Source organism: Doryrhamphus excisus, chromosome 19, assembly GCF_030265055.1.
Source record: "Doryrhamphus excisus isolate RoL2022-K1 chromosome 19, RoL_Dexc_1.0, whole genome shotgun sequence".
NCBI classification, from domain to species: Eukaryota; Metazoa; Chordata; class Actinopteri; order Syngnathiformes; family Syngnathidae; genus Doryrhamphus; species Doryrhamphus excisus.
The window spans coordinates 710,611-730,370 of record NC_080484.1 but is presented as its reverse complement, the minus strand read 5'-3'; the positions used below and the strand labels follow the sequence as shown (position 1 = coordinate 730,370).

Below are 19,760 nucleotides of genomic sequence, written 5' to 3'. Positions count from 1 at the left end.
GTGTTAGGAATGAGAATTTACACAATTATTTTCATTTGTATTGTGTTTTGTTTAAGTGATATTGTATTGTTGGGTTGGAATAATAATTAAATGTGAGCAGAATCGGTAGAAAATTAATGAATAAATGTGTTTTTGTGCATAATATATATAATGTAATGCGCATATAACTAACATACAGCAAAGGACAGTTGGATGAATAGATGAGATGTATTTGTATTTGTGATGTCATCAAGAGCCTTACTGGCTTTGAACAAGGTGTCCCTGAAGTCAGGACACAGGCAAAAATTTTTTTAAAAAAGGATAAAATTATTAATAAATATTATTACATATTTCTAAAATAATTGTATTATTTAAAAATATTATAGAATATTAAAAAATATATATACTTTTAAGTATTGCTAATTTTTTTTGTTTAGTTTTTCATTTCTATGATTACTGAAATTGTACATTAAAAACAGATTAGAATAAATAGAAAAAAATGAAAATAGAATAAAATGGAACCTTTTCTTTTTACTATTTTATTTCCCTTTCTTCCTTGAACACAACTTCCATTATTAGCAAAGCAACATGACCTCTTTTTTTGAAAAAAAAAAAAAAAAAAAAAATGCTACATGATTTAAACAGGGCATAACGTAAGCATGAAACGCTTATGGTGGATCAATTCTTTGAGCCTGATTATGATCCTCCTGCCATCTTTCAAACCATAATCATTTACAAGTTTTTATTAACTTATATTTTCAGGGAGACCAAAAAATTAAAATAAAAATAAAAATCAGCATAGACTGGATGTATGTAAGCCTCCATGAGTACGTTATGTACCTAAGTACAGTGGAACCCGTTTATGTCGACATTAGCTAAAAACCAAAACTAGCCATCGCTTGCATTGCACGTTACTTCATACGTGACTTTATTCAGACACATGCAGAGAATGTGTGATCGTTTATAATAATTGATAAAGGATTCTAATCTGATTCTTGTGTTTTCATGTGATATTTTATACTCTGCTTGGATGTTTGAACTGCAGTCATACAGTCGCCCATCTCATGGCTAACAATCTTAAAAAAAAAAAAAAAAAAGTGTTAGTTGCTGCCGTGCTTTTATTTTGCAGCTTACTTTGCACTGAACCGGAAGTGGTTTGGATGCTGTGTAAAGTAGACGCATGTTGCTACTGTGGTTTCACGCCAAGTTGACATAATCGGTATGTTTTTCCACAGACATGACCGCTTTGGTTGTCACATTTTGGGTCCACTTCAGCGGGTGCTTGTTGTTAAGAAGAAGAACATGGTGGACTCGAACTCGGACATAAGCGTGTTCCACTGTACAAGTATCCAGAGCGGTCAAACATTGCTCGGTAAGGCCGACGAAGAACTCAAGGGAGGACAATGTCCGACGCCACGTCTTCAACTGGTGTAGTGGCGGCTTTGATTGAAGCCGGCTTGGTTGTAGTGCTGTCCGCCATGTTGGAAAAACTGTTCAAAGTGTCCTCCTTGGTTGAAATTGGGGCCTCCTCTGCCCCCTCGCCCTCCTCGTCCCCTGCCTCCTCTGCCGCCGCCACGCTCCTGATGCCAGCCTCCGTTCTGGTGCTGGTTGTCGTGGTGACCCGCGTGGTAGCCGGACTCTTGCGGGGCTCCCTGGTTGTTTCCTCGATAGGCACCTCTTGCTCCGCCTCCCCCGTGATGGACGCCCTCTTGATACTGGCTCTTGTTGTAGCCACCTCGTCCTGCTCCGGACCCCTCCCCCCAGCCACCTTGAACCCTCCCGCCTCTTGACCTGCCCCCTCTTTCGCTGCCGCCGCCCCTCTCGTAGCCGCCCCGCCCTTGGGAGTAATGTTCATAACCCCCCCTGCCACCACCATAGTGTCCGCTACCTTGGGGGGGGGCATCCTGACGCTTTTGCCAGGATGGCATCTCCGGCGGGGGGGCCTCAATCTCACAGGGGCGGCCGCCCCTGTCTGGCACTCGGCCCATTAACACCTGTGGTGAAACAAATATCATATTTGACATCTCACAAAGTCTAGACTCCCGTCTTTCGTCACGATTTCACCTTTTTCAGTTCTTTAGTAATTAACAGAACATTGGTGTGTTTCAGGAAAATATCAGTTCCCAACTAAAAAGGGAAAAAAAAAATTTTTCCAAGCATAACTTTCACGTGACAGCTCAAATATCTAAACTAGTATGCTAACATAAACAACACAAAAAGGGTTTTTAGTTACAAATACTGGACAATGCCATCGCTATTTACAATGTTCAGATTTGGAACTGAACCCGTGTGTTGGTTAACACGACCCCTGCCGTGCTCTCATCGAATGCGCCTCTGCCACCTTGAGGCCGTTTCCATGACTTGTAAATGCTAGCGAAATAGCGGCGTGAGAAGAGGAGCTGGTTGTCATTGTGTTGGCTAATTGTACACTTATGATTTCAGTTTTGGCTCAAAATATTGCTTTATTGTTATATTATTCTAACCGGGTGGAAACCGACCCTAACAATACAGTGGTCATGATTTCAACCAGACCATTTTAAAATGTAGAAAAAAAGATTTTTTGGTTTTATTTTGTTGAACTAGAGTACAAGTGAAGCCTTGATGCAATAAACAAATATTATGGGATTCTTTTTATGCATTCAAATGTAAAAGGGGTCGATGCCGACCCTAACACAAGAGGAGGGTTAAACCTAAACACCAATGAGGCACACATATCGCCTGATTAGCCCAACGCAGTGGAACCTGGCTTTTCGTCATCAGTTCGTCCTGAACGGGCAAAGGATAAAAGTGAAACTCACCTTATTAATGGAACAGGCGGTCTTCTCTCGTGACTTGCCGCTGCTTGTACGAAGGATTTTCGACATGTCTTGCCGGGCGGCAAAAAGGTGGGCGACAGAGATTTTGCTTTTGGTGCCGAGGGCGGAACGTAGGGGCTGATAAACTTTGGTCAACTTCTCAGCATGCGCCTGCGGAGGGGCGGGGTTAAAAAAAAAAATCAGACATCAGATTGACCCATACTATAACAAAATACTGTTAAGTATTACATGTTATTATGAATGTAGGGTCACGACATGCATATAAAACCTTCTTAGAGGTGTTTGTAGGCGGAATATGTGTTATGTGCATTCACTAGCAGTCTGTTTTTATCCGTTTTTATATCTTTAGAATGCACAGAAAAGCAAAAGATGAGTGTTTATGTCTCACATACTGTCCTTTAAGAGTAGTGATAGATGTTATTTGGTAGTTTGTCAAATCCAATGACTTGTTAGCAACAAAACTGCTAATGTCAAATCCAATGACTTGTTAGCAACAAAACTGCTATGATCAAATCCAATGACTTGTTAGCAACAAAACTGCTAATGTCAAATCCAATGACTTGTTAGCAACAAAACTGCTATGATCAAATCCAATGACTTGTTAGCAACAAAACTGCTAATGTCAAATCCAATGACTTGTTAGCAACAAAACTGCTAATGTCAAATCCAATGACTTGTTAGCAACAAAACTGCTAATGTCAAATCCAATGACTTGTTAGCAACAAAACTGCTAATGTCAAATCCAATGACTTGTTAGCAACAAAACTGCTAATGTCAAATCCGATGACTTGTTAGCAACAAAACTGCTAATGTCAAATCCAATGACTTGTTAGCAACAAAACTGCTAATGTCAAATCCAATGACTTGTTAGCAACAAAACTGCTATTGTCAAATCCAATGACTTGTTAGCAACAAAACTGCTAATGTCAAATCCAATGACTTGTTAGCAACAAAACTGCTAATGTCAAATCCAATGACTTGTTAGCAACAAAACTGCTAATGTCAAATCCAATGACTTGTTAGCAACAAAACTGCTATGATCAAATCCAATGACTTGTTAGCAACAAAACTGCTAATGTCAAATCCAATGACTTGTTAGCAACAAAACTGCTAATGTCAAATCCAATGACTTGTTAGCAACAAAACTGCTAATGTCAAATCCAATGACTTGTTAGCAACAAAACTGCTATTGCCTTTAGAGGATGCACTCCGGCCCCCCAGGGGCCACGTACGTTACCTTTGCTCTTTCCGACCACCCAAAAGACTGCACGGTGACATCCAGACGTTTCAGTAGCATTTTCCTTCGCACTTCATATTCGTTCACGAGTGCTTGGTTGATGGCGTCGATCTTTTCCTGCCAAGTAATACGCAGCATAGTGTTCATTTTACTTCAGTGTACCTCGACTAGTAATTCATCTTTTTCCCCGTGAGGTACTTACCATGTGCACGGGTCCGAAGGCTTTCTTCAACAAGGGCTCTCCAATATGATTTGACGGGACGCTGCATGTGGCTTTTTTTAGCTAACATATACGACAAAATGCACAGTGTGAGCCAAACAAATAGTATACAGTAACGGGGTGACTGGACTAACTGGGAATTGACATCATAAAAGAAATGTTCAATGTTTCCACGATTCTTTGCTACGGTTGTGATTGATAAACCGATAAAGCAATCGGTAGCAGTCTCCTACATCGATAAGAATCCCCCAAATCATCATCCTTAAAGATGACCTATTATGCTCATTTTGGGTCCTTTGTATTGAGTTGTGGACTCCTATAGAGAAGCTACACCTAATAACCCGAGACCTCTCATTCATTCATTCATTCATTCATTTTCTACCGCTTATCCTCACAAGGGTCGCAGGGGTGCTGGAGCCTATCCCAGCTGTCTTCGGACAAAAGGCGGGGTACACCCTGGACTGGTGGCCAGCCAATCCCAGGGCACATATAGACAAACAACCATTCACACTCACATTCATACCTATGGACAATTTTGGAGTGGCTAATTAACCTAGCATGTTTTTGGAATGGCGCAGACCTCACAGCTAGGAGACCAGGGTTCAATTCCCGCCCTTGGCCATCTCTGTGTGGGGTTTGCATGTTCTCCCCGTGCATGCGTGGGTTTTCTCCGGGTACTCCGGTTTCCTCCCACATTCCAAAAAAACATGCTAGGTTAATTAGCCACTCCAAATTGTCCATAGGTATGAATGTGAGTGTGAATGGTTGTTTGTCTATATGTGCCCTGTGATTGGCTGGCCACCAGTCCAGGGTGTACGCCGCCTCTCGTCCCAAGACAGCTGGGATAGGCTCCAGCACCCCCATGACCCTCGTGAGGAAAAGCGGTAGAAAATGAATGAATGAATGAATGAATGAATAATTAACCTAGCATGTTTTTGGAATGTGGGAGGAAACCAGAGTACCCGGAGAAAACCCACGCATGCACGGGGAGAACATGCTAACTCCACACATAGAGATGGCCGAGGGTGGAATCGAACCCGGGTCTCCTAGCTGTGTGGCCACCTTGACCTTTCTAGATTTCTAAATAGATTTTAACATGTGCACGCAATTGTTGTTTTTAAAAAGCATTCCAAATGTACGTTGTATAGTCATTCCACTCTAGTGGACCAAACTGACCTTCTTCTCAATACCACTGAACAACTGGAACATGGTGATAGTGGCTGGAGGTTTGGACATGCCCAATGCCACGCAGATGCCCTTCAGCTCGTGGAACGCAGGGCTGTCGGACTCCGGGGTCGTCTTCTGGGGTCTGTTGACCAGGATCATCCTCGATGCCTCCAGCTCGGACACCAGAAACGCTGAAAAGAGAGTCACAAACAAGTACTAAGAACGCCAGCGGTGTCCGGGCAGGGCCAGCAACGCCTTCTCTGCTGGCCTACACACCGTCAGAAGAAACTGACCGATATTTGCAAAAATAAATTCTGTTATTTGTTCTATGAAATTGTATACATTTTGGTAATTAATTTATTGTATTTAACAGTCTGTTATCTTCATTTAGTAGCATGTAACTTGGCTGCACTGCTTCCAGGACAGATTTGGTTTTTGTCCACTAGGTTTTCAGTTTCTGTATGTGGCCTAGGGCCTTCAGAATCAGTAGCGCTAGTCCACGTCAACACTATTAGCAACGGTGCTGTTTCTTTACTAAGTCAGATTTCAAAGTGCTCTTGTGTTTTGTTTTTTTTAAAAAAAACATTTTCCATTTTTCCCCTCATACGGCATTGTATCACGTTCATTTGGGGTGCTGCAATGACATCAGCCTCCCTCAGCATTAAGGAAATATTAAAAAAAAAAATTCTTTAGAAACTTGTACTGGTCCATGATTGTATTTCTGAGGTCTACCTTTGGGGTGTTAAGTTGCTGTGTGATGAATATCTCGCTCTGAGTAAAGGGTTCTTGGTAAGTTATTTTGTTATAGCGTTACATATAATGACCTCTGACAAGCTCGTTGAGTGAAGTTAAGTGTGCTACGTTGGTTTCTGCATATGTGCGCAAAAAAATAAAGTACTGTAATCATACATAGTAGCAGGAGACAGTCATTCCTGTTGAGAAAGCGTTGGGTGACATCGCCGCTGGTGAGGACGGTGTAAGGACAGGCCAGCTCGGACAACAAACCACTCGTCTCCAGCTGGAAGCTCTCTGCCTCGCTTGGACCTGCAGTACGTCAGACGGCAAACACATCATTCCCTTGTCCTTGTGTGACATTCAACCATACAGTGAAACATGTTTGTGTTGACGTACGGACATAAGGAAAGAGAATGGGGGATAAAGGACATGCACATTTTTTATTTCGATAATTTTATTTCATATATTTGATACTTATTAAACAGAGCTACTGTGGTAATTCTGTGTTTTGACTATAATAACATTCGTACATGCTGCTTCATAATAATGATAAAGATACAACTGTGTTAATAGTAAATCGTTTAATAATAGCAGAATCACACTTGTCGACTTAGTGGATTGATTGAAGTGTTGCATTTATTAATTGAAGCTATGCCGGGACAAAATTTGGAAATCTTACAGTTTGTGGCGTGGACATTCTCCCCCAGTTTACAGTAAAGTCTGAGCTCCGAAACAATCCATGCGCAGAGCTTTGTAAACTCCGGCGAAGCAGCCCCGCCGGTCACACTTGCATCCAGAGCCCCATCTTCCAACACTGGGCCTTGATACCTACAATGACAAGTCACAAGTCCAGTCTATCTTTCTGCATTGTTGTTCTACTAATGCAGGGGTGCTCATTAAGTCGATCGCGATCTACCGGTCGATCGCGGAGGTGGTACTGGTCGATCGCGGCGTGACATTAAAAAAAATATCATCCCAGCATCAATGCCGTCACTTGATTGATATACAGGGCAGCCATTCAGATGACAACTGAATGTTGCCGTTCGGGCGACCAATCAAATCAAACAACGTCTCTAAGTGCAGCAGAACTTACGATGTCAGCCTATCATCCATCCCCGTTACTTGATTGACATACAGGACAACCAATCAGATGACAACTGAATTTTGACCTTTAGGTCACCGCTCATGCGTAAACAACGATGCAAAGTGCTAAGCTAGTCGGCGAATTGCGTCAGATTTTAAAGCCCTCGCTAAAGTTTATGGTCACTAAAATGAGTGAAGGAGCTGGACCAAGTAAAAAGGCAAAAAACATATGACTTCCATACGGATATGGAATATTATACGGATATTATGATACGGATATTATCCATGACTGATAAACATTTGGAAGTGTGCTTGAGGCTGGCTATCAGCAGCTACTGTCCGGACTATGCATCCCTGGCTGGTTCAATTCAGTGCAAGTCATCAAAGTAAACTCAGGTAATTACAAAAAATGTTAATAGTTAATTATGTGTGTTTTGCAATATTGGCTCATTTGGTTATGTAAGGTACATCAACATACATTGTACGTACAAATAATCCTCAATACATTTGAAAATAAATAGATGTTTTGCATTTTTGTAGTGGGTAGATCATTTTGACTCGCTCATTTTAAAAGTAGCTCGCATGCTGAAAAAGTGTGAGCACCCCTGTACTAATGCATAGTTGTGTCTCGGTCAAGATAAACTATCAAGACACATGCAAACTCCACACAGAGATGGCCGAGAGTGGGTTTGAACTCGGGTCTCCTAGCTGTGAGGTCTGCGTGCTAACCACTCGTCCGCCGTGCAGCCAATAATAATAGCTATATAATAATAACAATAATAGTGATGATAATAATAGTAATAGTAATAATAATAGTGTTTGAGGGAGTCTCACAGCTGGCCTGGGAATGCCTTGGTGTCCTCCCGGTGGAGCTGGAGGAGGTGGCCGGGGACCGGGAAGTTTGGACTGCTGCCCCCGCGACCCGGACCAGCGGAGGAAAATGGATGGATGGATAATAATAGTAACAGTAATATACTAGTATTAATAATAATAGTAATAGTAATAATCATCATGGTCATAATAATAATAATAATAATGGGTACTTGGCCTTTTTTGTGGAAAAAAAAATCACCTTCGTCGGCCTGAGTGTTTTCGAGAGCAAAACATCAACAGTAGCGTCTTTTAAATCTCATGAGGGTGCCATTGTTTGTCAATGTAAAGTGAAAGTATGTGTATGCTTACTCCTACAGTATACCCATCTAGCATGTTTTTGGAACGTGGGAGGAAACTGAAGTCCCCCCCCCAAAAAAAACAGTAATGCTGACCAAAAACGGCCCCCGAGCTGCACTTTGGACACAGCTAATCTCGCGAGATTAACCCGAAAACACTAATGTTTTGGCTCAGAATGGGAATTTCAGCTGCAGGACTTTAAAAAACGTTTAATTACAAAAGCACAACCCTTATAAGGAAGCCGCTGGTCGGTCCTTACGACGGTAAACATGTCATTAACAAATGAAGAGACTCCAATGAATGTCAGACAGCCGTTAGCAAGCACAGCTTTAGCTAAAACACACCACGTCACGTTGGCTTCACGGGATGGCCAGCAATTGAAATGCCACTTGTGTGTTATTTAATACGGCATTTTTGTTTCCTTCACTTACCCTAAATCTTCAAGAGAGACGATGATATCATTCTCCATAGTAATACTTCTTGTGCGGGTTGCAAAAATTACAAAATGTCAAACACACTTCAGGGAACCAGCTGGACTGACAGCGGCTGATGTCTTTTTCGCTGGATTTATTAGCGGAGCACTTGTGCTTGGACGGGTGCACTACCGCCAACTAGTGGCTGAATTGTGCCATGAAACCACTTCGGAAAATATATTTTTTAAATTTTAGTAATACAGTAATGTACTAAACATTACACATATTATACTATATCCCAAAAAACGATCCTTTTTACAAATCCAAATGCTCACAGATGTGTATCCTAGCTAATAACTATTATCATCTAAGCTATTGCTACTACTGGGTTGTATAGTACATACAGCGTTGTTGCTATCAATAAAGTTTTCGAAACTAATATGAAACTTTCAAAGTAGATATATAGTGTGCTTTAACTCTTTATGGATGTTATTGTGGAAACAAGACCGTATCTTCATTTATATCAATTATGAGTATTCGGTATTCAGTATTTATTATTATTATTATTATTAGTGACTATTATACGTATTTTTTAATGTGCAGTAACGCGCCAACACAGCAGGGGGCGATACTGCTATTTGTGATGCTGTTATGCGTTTCCCATATGAGTAGAAGATAATTGTGTTTGGGTCTTTTCATTCTGTCCTCGTTTAGCTGCTTCGTCTCAAAACGTTTGCGTTACATTTAATTGGATTTAAACATTATATCTTCTGTAATGTGCTCCGGTTACGCTTACTTCAGATTTTATATTGTAATGATTTAACACAAAAGCATGTACGGTCCCGGTCGGCCGCCTTTCGGGTTACCTAAACCTCGCGGCGGTCCGTACAATGTCGGGTCGCCTTGTCGCCCTCCACCTCCAGGACATTTGGCTCCTGGACCGTGTGGACCATTTCCGTCCACGCCGATGCTGGGGCCCCGGTTTCTCTCCAACAGACCTCCAGGACCTCCGATAATCAATGTAGGTACACAACTCCTATGCTAATGCTAGCTAGCGCTAGATATAGCGTAGAGAAGGGCCATGCGACCTGATTAGGACACATTTTCAGAAGTCTTAAGGACAGCTGTGATAGTTTTCCTTCATTATTCTACTTGTTTTGTTTTATTTAGTAATTTTCTTTTGTTAACGACTTGGCTAACAAACTCGTAAAGTTACACTCTTGTCTGTACAGTCACACGAGCTATGTTTTTACCAGTCAAAGATCGTCTATATGACATGAGTGCTCTGGTGATTTTAGGAATCAAAAAATGCAAAAACGCTAATTTTAAATGAACTGGAGGTATATTAAATGTGATGTAGATGTAAAGATTGTTGAGTTGTATAAAAACATAAAATTGAGAGTGTGATCAAATCTACATTGCAATACACTGACATATAAATTGGAATAGAAACATTTAATAACAGCTTACACAGAAAGCTAAACTGTTTAAAAAAAAAATAAAGGAAGAAACGTTTTGGAGATCATTTATTAAGCATGTAAATATAGAGCATAATGTTGCAGATGTATTTAAATCCGAGTCCATTTGAAATGCACTACAACTAAGTACTTTTAGTCTAAAATGACACCCAAGATACTTAGAACTGGAAAAACTACTGTTTTTTTGACGAAGGAATGGATACTGTCATTTAGTTACAGTAAATACTCAGTACATTCGTTATAGTTGTTGTCAGCTAATAATTATAGCGATTTGGCCAAGTTTAGCTCCCAGTGTTAAGGGTCGTTGAATCTTTGAATGGATATACGCAGTGTTCGTTTTGTTGGCGAGTACATTTTCAAGATCACAACGAATCAAACCAAATGCTCGCTGACAAAAACTATGACGGCATTTTCTTCAACAAATAATAAAAAAAAAATGACAGAAATGAGATTCATTGGTGTGTAATTGTGTCTTGTAGACGGTAGGTTTGATGTTTATCTGTAAATAACGAGACTTGAACTAATTTCTTACTGGAGACTGGCTCAGCAACAGCACTGAGGATATGAGTACTACTGCTGGTCACATTGGGTATTACAGTCATTTTGAACTGAACTGTCAAATGATTTAACTGCTGAAAAAAAACATCCAAATGTTTCTTCATTTCAGGTGAAGTAATATAATAATAATAATAATAATAATACATTAAGGTCTTCTTGTCTTTGACACATGGGAGTCGCTAATGGGGTGTCCAAAGTTGATATGAAAGGGCTTTCATATTTAATGCTAAGAGGTTCTATATATATTTCAAGAAGAAACTGCATCTCAGCTGTGTGATATAGGTAGAGAAGCATATTATTTATATCCCTTTTTATTATTATAGCCCTTATTTTGCTGTTTTTTTAAATTCCAATATATCAACTTTCCTCTTAAATATTATCTTGATTTACTCTACATTTTCTTCTTTCTAAAGTTTTATTTTGTTTTGATTTCTCACAATAGTTTGACTTAAAAAAAACAATTTTTAAATATTTCCTTAACTCTATGAAACGAAAATTATTATTTTTCTCATATTATTACAAATTTATTCCCATAAAATCGCGACCTTTTTTCTCATTATAATGCAACTATCTTGTAAAGGTTTTGCATTTTCTTTTTCCATTTCTGCTGTTGCAGACTTCATTCCCATAATGTTTTGACCAGGGGTGCTCACACTTTTTCAGCATGCGAGCTACTTTTAAAATGAGCGAGTCAAAATGATCTACCCACTACAAAAATGCAAAACATCTATTTATTTTCAAATGTATTGAGGATTATTTGTACGTACAATGTATGTTGATGTACCTTACATAACCAAATGAGCCAATATTGCAAAACACACATAATTAACTATTAACATTTTTTGTAATTACCTGAGTTTACTTTGATGACTTGCACTGAATTGAACCAGCCAGGGATGCATAGTCCGGACAGTAGCTGCTGATAGCCAGCCTCAAGCACACTTCCAAATGTTTATCAGTCATGGATAATATCCGTATCATAATATCCGTATAATATTCCATATCCGTATGGAAGTCATATGTTTTTTGCCTTTTTACTTGGTCCAGTTTTTGCCTTTTTACTTGGTCCAGCTCCTTCACTCATTTTAGTGACCATAAACTTTAGCGAGGGCTTAAAATCTCGCAATTCGCCGACTAGCTTAGCACTTTGCATCGTTGTTTACGCATGAGCGGTGACCTAAAGGTCAAAATTCAGTTGTCATCTGATTGGTTGTCCTGTATGTCAATCAAGTAACGGGGATGGATGATAGGCTGACATCGTAAGTTCTGCTGCACTTAGAGACGTTGTTTGATTTGATTGGTCGCCCGAAGGGCAACATTCAGTTGTCATCTGAATGGCTGCCCTGTATGTCAATCAAGTGACGGCATTGATGCTGGGATGATATTTTTTTAATGTCACGCCGCGATCGACCAGCGATCGACCAGTACCACCTCCGCGATCGACCGGTAGCTCGCGATCGACTTAATGAGCACCCCTGGTTTTGACCATATTATATAATATAACATTTTTCCTATCCAAATTTTTCCAAAAATTAAAATTTTAGTTTGTTTCTCATAATATTACAACATTGAAAAAAAATAAAATCTGACTTGGTCATTGAAAGAGTATGCGCATTCCATAAATGTACTATGATTGTGAATACTCTCAGCCCCACTGTAGCAGCTTCTCCATAGACGGTAATACAGCGATTGCCTCTCCGGTTCCACCCCCACACCCTCAGCCCCCCCCATGGAATCCCATGGAACATCACAAGTCAGACAGGTACGTGTTTGTAAATGTTGATAAAAGTCAGAGGGGGGACATTTTCATTGATGCTCTTGTTGATTGGTTGCATTTTTCAGCGACCATGCCGGTGAGGAGTTCTTGCGGTGTCTTGCGGCAAATAAGCCTCTTCCCGACTATCTCAAAGGGAACATGGCCTACAACCTGGCCGATGCATTCAAATCAGCAAATATTCTCAAGGAGGCCGTCAAATCGGATCACGTTTTCCAGAAGCATTTCACCAGGAGCAAAAGCGGGAGCAGAGGCCGTAGTCGTAGCCGTGGAAGATCCCGAAACAGAAGTCGTGGACGGAGCCGAAGCACAGGAAGGAGCAAAAGTCGCGCTCGTGGTAAAAGTCGAGCAAGAAGCCGAAGTCGAACCAGGAAAAGTTGCGCACGGAGCAAAAGTAGAAACAGGAGGTCAAGGTCACGGAGCAGCAGTAGCGGCAAGAGAGAGCACGCCAGGAACAAACAACAGCAACGGGAAGGGAGCTCCAGCCACGCCAGGGACAAGGGGAAGGACGGCGCTGGTTGTAGTAGTCTTCTCCAAGGAAGGAGCTTCTTGGAGGGACTAAAGATGGTCATCAACAACCAAGACCTGGAGCGCCTGCCTACTCTCAAAGACGCGGCCCTCTCTATTCAGGTAAAGGTTGGCATGCTTTTCTTTGACTTACATTTGTTTTTAGATTTGTAATCTCTATCGTTTCCACCTGAACGCAACCGCAGAATTGGCCAATAAAAACTAACGAAGAACTAATGAGTAGCTACTGACGAGCTAAGGCACAAATTTAGAGTGGTTACTGAGGAACTGATCTAATAAACTAAGGCACATGAATTTAGAGTAGTAACTGAGGAACTAATGAAGAACTAATGAGTAGTTACTGAGGAGCTAAGGCACAAATTTAGAGTGGTTACTGAGGAACTGATCTAATAAACTAAGGCACATGAATTTAGAGTAGTAACTGAGGAACTAATGAAGAACTAATGAGTAGTTACTGAGAAACTAAGGCACATACATGTAGAGTAGTTACTGAGGAACTAATGAAGAACTAATGAGTAGTTACTGAGAAACTAAGGCACATACATTTAGAGTAGTAACTGAGGAACTAATGAGTAGTTACTGAGAAACTAAGGCACATACATGTAGAGTAGTTACTGAGGAACTAATGAGTAGTTACTGAGAAACTAAGGCACATACATTTAGAGTAGTGACTGAGGAACTAATGAGTAGTTACTGAGAAACTAAGGCACATACATTTAGAGTAGTAACTGAGGAACTAATGAGTAGTTACTGAGAAACTAAGGCACATACATTTAGAGTAGTAACTGAGGAACTAATGAGTAGTTTACTGAGAAACTAAGGCACATACATGTAGAGTAGTTACTGAGGAACTAATGAAGAACTAATGAGTAGTTACTGAGAAACTAAGGCACATGAATATAGAGTAGTAACTGAGGAACTAATGAGTAGTTACTGAGAAACTAAGGCACATACATGTAGAGTAGTTACTGAGGAACTAATGAAGAACTAATGAGTAGTTACTGAGAAACTAAGGCACATACATTTAGAGTAGTAACTGAGGAACTAATGAGTAGTTACTGAGAAACTAAGGCACATACAGTTAGAGTAGTAACTGATGAACTAATGACTAAGGCCCATAAGTTTAGATTAGTTACAGAGGAACTAACGAACTAGGGTTAGGATCAGACTAAGACACGTCTAAATTTAGAGTAGTTAATGAGGAACTAAGACACATACGTATATTTAGAGCAGTTACTGTGGAACTAACCAATAAGACACATGCATTTAGAGTTGTTACTGCGGAACTAAGACACATACGTATATTTAGAGCAGTTACTGTGGAACTAACCACATAGCACATACATTTAGAGTAGTGACTGAGGCACTAAGACACATACGTATATTTAGAGTAGTTACTGTGGAACTAACCACTAAGGCACAAGTTTGGGGTGTAACTTTTTTTTAGCATCAATATTGAATTTAGCATTGTTTTGTGCCTCGGTTATATTTTTGTCCGGTCATATTTTTTCATTGTACCTTTCTTAAAATGAATGTTAAAATCTTGTGAGTGAGTGTGAATGGTTGTTTGGCCAGATGTGCACTGCCATTGGCTGGCTCTCTTCCAAAGTCAGCTGGGATCCAACCCTGCGATCCTGGTAAGGACAAGCGGCTTAGAAAATGGATGGATGGACTATTCCAAATGTTGATCCGCAATTGGAGACTCGTGGGCGTATCAATTAATTATTCAGTTTTTTAGCCTTTTGCTAGTGGTCCCGAACCGTTACGGAAACCATGCATTGACTCTGGACTATATGATTACTCAAATGTGTACCATTTGTTAAGAAATATCTCTAATTTTATTAACAGGCCTCTAATAAACTCCAAGACATGCAACGTACCCCCAGCATGAAGCCAGATGATAAAATGGAGACTTCGTCTGAAAATGACAACACGGTCCTGCCTCACGACAGAGTAGGCAGCGACTTCTCCTGGCTTCAACCCCAAAACCACACGACCGCGAGGGCTGATGAATTTGAAGATGAAGAGTCGTTCTTGTACGGGAACGAAGACGCAAAAGGCGAAGCGTCAACATCGACACTCACGACTTCCGAGTCGGTCAAACCACAGCAGGACGAGATGAAGAGCGGCGTCCCGGGCCGTCAACAGCACAGCGCCAATATGTCAAATTCCAGTATTTTGGGCGACGTGTCGCTCTCGAGCCACGCCTTTGCTAATTTGGACAACAAAGAGTGTGAAAAGATCAAAAATATATTAAAAGGTTTGAGCAAAACACACGGAATGGACACAATGGACAAGATGGCCTCCAACCATACCGAGATAGCGTCCATTCCTACACAAACTCTGACTTCGGTTTCATCGGGGGCTCCTTTGGGATTGCCCCCGCAACACAACCCCAATCTACGCAAAGCGTTGGAGTCTCTCCAGTCGCTTATCAAAGGTAAGAGGATTTATGATTGATTCTATTATTATCTCGCTATCAGCCTCATTTTATTCACATGACGAGGACGTTGGCGTTAGCTTTTGGAAGTTGATCATGGCGAACGTGTTTTCTACATTCACATCAATTCATTCATATTATTTATTTTTAGATTGTTCTTGTTGATTCTTGGCTCTGTTTCTCCCCAGTTTTTCAAAGGATAAGGTTTTGTGCCGCCTGGCCATGAAGGTGGATGGAATCTGTTGACATGACATGCTAGCCTTACTATGCCGTATTGATCAATGCTTTTTACGTCCGCTTAAATACCTTCTCTGTTTGCCTTCAAGTGACCAAGGAGAGGCGGGCAAAAGTTGAAGGTGTTGGAACGTCTCAGTCATCCTGTCCTAAAGAAAAGGTAAAGGATTCCTAAACACCTTGACGGTACGCTTCAACATTTGTCATCCTTGGATTCAATCTAGCTCATCACATCCATGTGCGCAATAGGGAAATATGTGGACATTTAGAGCAGTTACTGAGGAACTAATGAGTAGTTACTGAGGAACTAATGAGTAGTTACTGAGGAGCTAAGGCACAAATGTGGAGTAGTTACTGAGGAACTGTTCTAATAAACTAATGACTAAGGCACATGAATTGAGAGTCGTTACTGAGGAACTAATGAAGAACTAATGAGTAGTTACTGAGGAACTAATGAGTAGTTACTGAGGAGCTAAGGCACAAATGTGGAGTAGTTACTGAGGAACTGTTCTAATAAACTAATGACTAAGGCACATGAATTGAGAGTAGTTACTGAGGAACTAATGAAAAACTAATGAGTAGTTACTGAGAAACTAAGGCACATACATGTAGAGTAGTTACTGAGGAACTAATGAGTAGTTACTGAGGAGCTAAGGCACAAATGTGGAGTAGTTACTGAGGAACTGTTCTAATAAACTAATGACTAAGGCACATGAATTGAGAGTAGTTACTGAGGAACTAATGAAGAACTAATGAGTAGTTACTGAGAAACTAAGGCACATACATGTAGAGTAGTTACTGAGGAACTAATGAGTAGTTACTGAGAAACTAAGGCACATACATGTAGAGTAGTTACTGAGGAACTAACGAGTAGTTACTGAGAAACTAAGGCACATACATGTAGAGTAGTTACTGAGGAACTAATGAGTAGTTACTGAGAAACTAAGGCACATACATGTAGAGTCGTTACTGAGGAACTAATGAGTAGTTACTGAGAAACTAAGGCACATACACAGTCGTTACTGAGGAACTAATGAGTAGTTACTGAGAAACTAAGGCACATACATGTAGAGTCGTTACTGAGGAACTAACGAGTAGTTACTGAGAAACTAAGACATATTATATTTAGAGTAGTTACTGTGGAACCGACCACTAAGACACATACATTTAGAGTAGTTACTGAGGAACTCATGAAGAACTAATGAGGGAATAATGACTAAGGCACATACATGCACATTTAGAGTGGTTATTGGGGAACTAATGAGTAGTTCCTGATGAACTAATGAGTAGTTGAGCTAAGGCACATGAATGTAGAGTAGTTACTGACCAACGCAGATACATTTAGAGTAGTTACTGTGGAACTAATGAGTAATGGGTTAGGTTGATTGCTCTTTAACTACTGCACCTTATTGTAAAGTGTTAGCAATATGCTAATGAATATTGTCATATTGTCAAGTAAACAATGCAGTTTTTTGTAGTTGGTAGTTTTAACTCGTTTTTTAACTCGTTTTTTTCCAGTCCGGTGAGGAAAGTGAAAGGAACAAAGACAAACAGAGCAAAATAAATCAAGCGGAAATTTTGATGAAAGAAGTGTCAGGATTCCTGAAAGAGGACGGTAAAGTAGTTTAGTCTTCTTTGTTTTTTCGCATTTCAAGTCAATTCATTTCATTCAGTTATTCATCATTTTTCATGTTTTTTTTTCTTTCTTGCAGGATTTGGTTTTCTTACACCGGTGGTTGGTTTTTACTGCCAGATATGTGAGGAGTTCATCGGAGAATTAAAGAACGCTGAAAGTCACGCAGCCATCCACGGCTACCGGAACATCAGTCATGTGAGTGGATGGGTTGTCAACATAAACAGGACCGACTTAAACATATCAATGATATAATACAAAAAACATTATATTAATCTTTAATTCTGTCTTTGTATCGTTGTTAGAAAATGCAAGTGGATAAACATAACAAAGACACTAAAGGACACCAAAGCAGACCCCAGCACCCTTTATCAGACCAAAAGGGCAACAAGGGCCACAGTTGTACAGATCGAGGTGACAACAGGAAGGACAGGGTCAAACAGGAAGAGGATTCCAACGGTCACAGACCTGGCTCGGAAAACGCTTTGTGGAAGGACATGAAGAAGGAGAGGATGCTCATTACTGTGTCCCGTTGTGGCGAGTCCCCGAAAGTTGAGGAGCTCAAAAAGGATCATGGCAACCATTCCAAAGTCAAGGAGCACACCAGAGACATGGGGAAATCCAGCGAGAGTAAGAAAAAAGATGTGAACGACAAACATGATAGTAGCTCCGACAGCAACGGCGAGCAAGAAAAGACATCGAAAGGAAAGTCGCACAAAAAGAAAAAGGAGAAAAAGAAGAAGAAGAAAAAGGAGAAGTCTAAGTGATGGAATTACATTTGTCACAAGTCCACCCTTTAGTTACCTGCGTTTGAGGTTTTTTGTCAAAACATTCATCTGTACCTTGTAAATCCCAATACATTGTACAAATGTTTTATATTTTGTAATATAGAGAAAATCAAAAATGTGTGCACAATTATCGCTATTAAAAAGATGCCACGTTATTATTATTTATAGTGTACTAATGGTAATACGTTGTGTTTTCATTAGTCTTAAATATTTTTTGTGCGTTCACGCTCACGTTTCTTGTCCGTTTGGACTTTTCATCATTGCAGCGACATAATCGTCACAAAAGTTATAGAAATATCTCGTTGACAAAAATGAAAGCGGTACCTAAACTTAACATAAACCGGTTTATTCGTCGCTGGGTTGTAAACATAGAGGCAATTTCACCGTTCAATCTTTATGATATAAAGATTTAGTGCCAAATATATCGTCAAATAACAGCGGCATGTGTCGGAGTGGATTGATGCGGTGGCTCACACTTCCTTCTATACTCGTGAGGAATTAACGCCACGGAAGACGATATTGGACTGATTGGCGCTTGGGTAAGTACCGTTATTTGATGGATTGTTGAAGCATGCCCGAGATATTTATTAAGTGGATTGTGTAGTCACGCAATTACTTCGATTTTTCTGTCTTGTCAAATATGTGTATGTAATGTTAGCGACATCTGCAGTTAATTTATGCAGTTATTTAATTTACGTTTTGTTTCAGTCGCTTCCCTGTTGTCCAGCTATGTTTTGCGTCTTTAATAATAAAATGTTCCACTCTCTTGTAGGAGTAGAGCTACAAACAGATTAGACACACACAGATTATTATTATTATTATTATTACTATCATCTTGTCTCCTGGCTGGGACACTCAGCCCTCTGTCATCGAATTGGGTGGAATCAAATCGGGCCGATATACCAACAAACGGTTAATAGGATGTTTACCTGGCGCCTTGGTAGGTCTATGAAGAAAGGAACTTGGGTTTCTCCCAAAAAGAGACCTCCCGATATCTTGGCTGCTGGCTTGACCGTTCTCTCCAGAGCTGGCATTACAATATTACAATATAAATGTGTTCCCCAGGGCACCTGAAAGAGAGACACACAGGAAGTAACGTCGTTTTGGGGAGGGGACTGAGTTTCAAAAGTATTGTGCCCTGTTGTGCGATCATTCTAACCTGCAATAAAAGCCTGTTGTTCCGGTGCTCAAGTCTGGTGCTTGTGTGTCTCACAACATTACAGTAACATTACTGACACCTAGTGACCAGTGTAGAAATTTGTCTTTGAATGTGTATTTTTGCATACCTTATACCGTATTTGTATTTTACTTCATTTGGCAATTTTAATGTTCAAAATTAAAAATCCTTCATCAGCTTATTTCAAGATCATAGGTTAAAAAAAGACAGGGATGTAATGAAGTAATTATTCATTACATAAGTCGCCATTGACGCACTACATTGCAGATGGGGATGGCATACAATTTCAGAAAAATTACAAACTATCCCTTTCACCATCAACATACTAAA

The 19,760-nt window shown here is 40.2% G+C and overlaps 2 protein-coding genes across 2 annotated transcripts; one reads left to right on the top strand and one right to left on the bottom strand.

Moving 5' to 3' along the window:
* Positions 1-529: 529 nt before the first annotated feature.
* Positions 530-9,058, bottom strand: fam98a (family with sequence similarity 98 member A). The gene is made up of 8 exons (XM_058057894.1): positions 8,839-9,058; positions 6,834-6,982; positions 6,329-6,463; positions 5,429-5,610; positions 4,235-4,315; positions 4,033-4,149; positions 2,778-2,945; positions 530-1,973 (listed from the first exon to the last, which is right to left on the bottom strand). The coding sequence occupies exons 1-8, from the start codon at positions 8,874-8,876 to the stop codon at positions 1,401-1,403; spliced, it is 1,443 nt and encodes a 480-aa protein (XP_057913877.1). The 5' UTR covers positions 8,877-9,058; the 3' UTR covers positions 530-1,400.
* Positions 9,059-9,485: 427 nt separating this feature from the next.
* Positions 9,486-18,414, top strand: si:ch211-195b21.5 (micronuclear linker histone polyprotein). The gene is made up of 8 exons (XM_058057893.1): positions 9,486-9,841; positions 12,506-12,618; positions 12,699-13,260; positions 15,007-15,598; positions 15,925-15,992; positions 17,351-17,447; positions 17,545-17,663; positions 17,771-18,414. The coding sequence occupies exons 1-8, from the start codon at positions 9,653-9,655 to the stop codon at positions 18,230-18,232; spliced, it is 2,202 nt and encodes a 733-aa protein (XP_057913876.1). The 5' UTR covers positions 9,486-9,652; the 3' UTR covers positions 18,233-18,414.
* Positions 18,415-19,760: the final 1,346 nt, after the last annotated feature.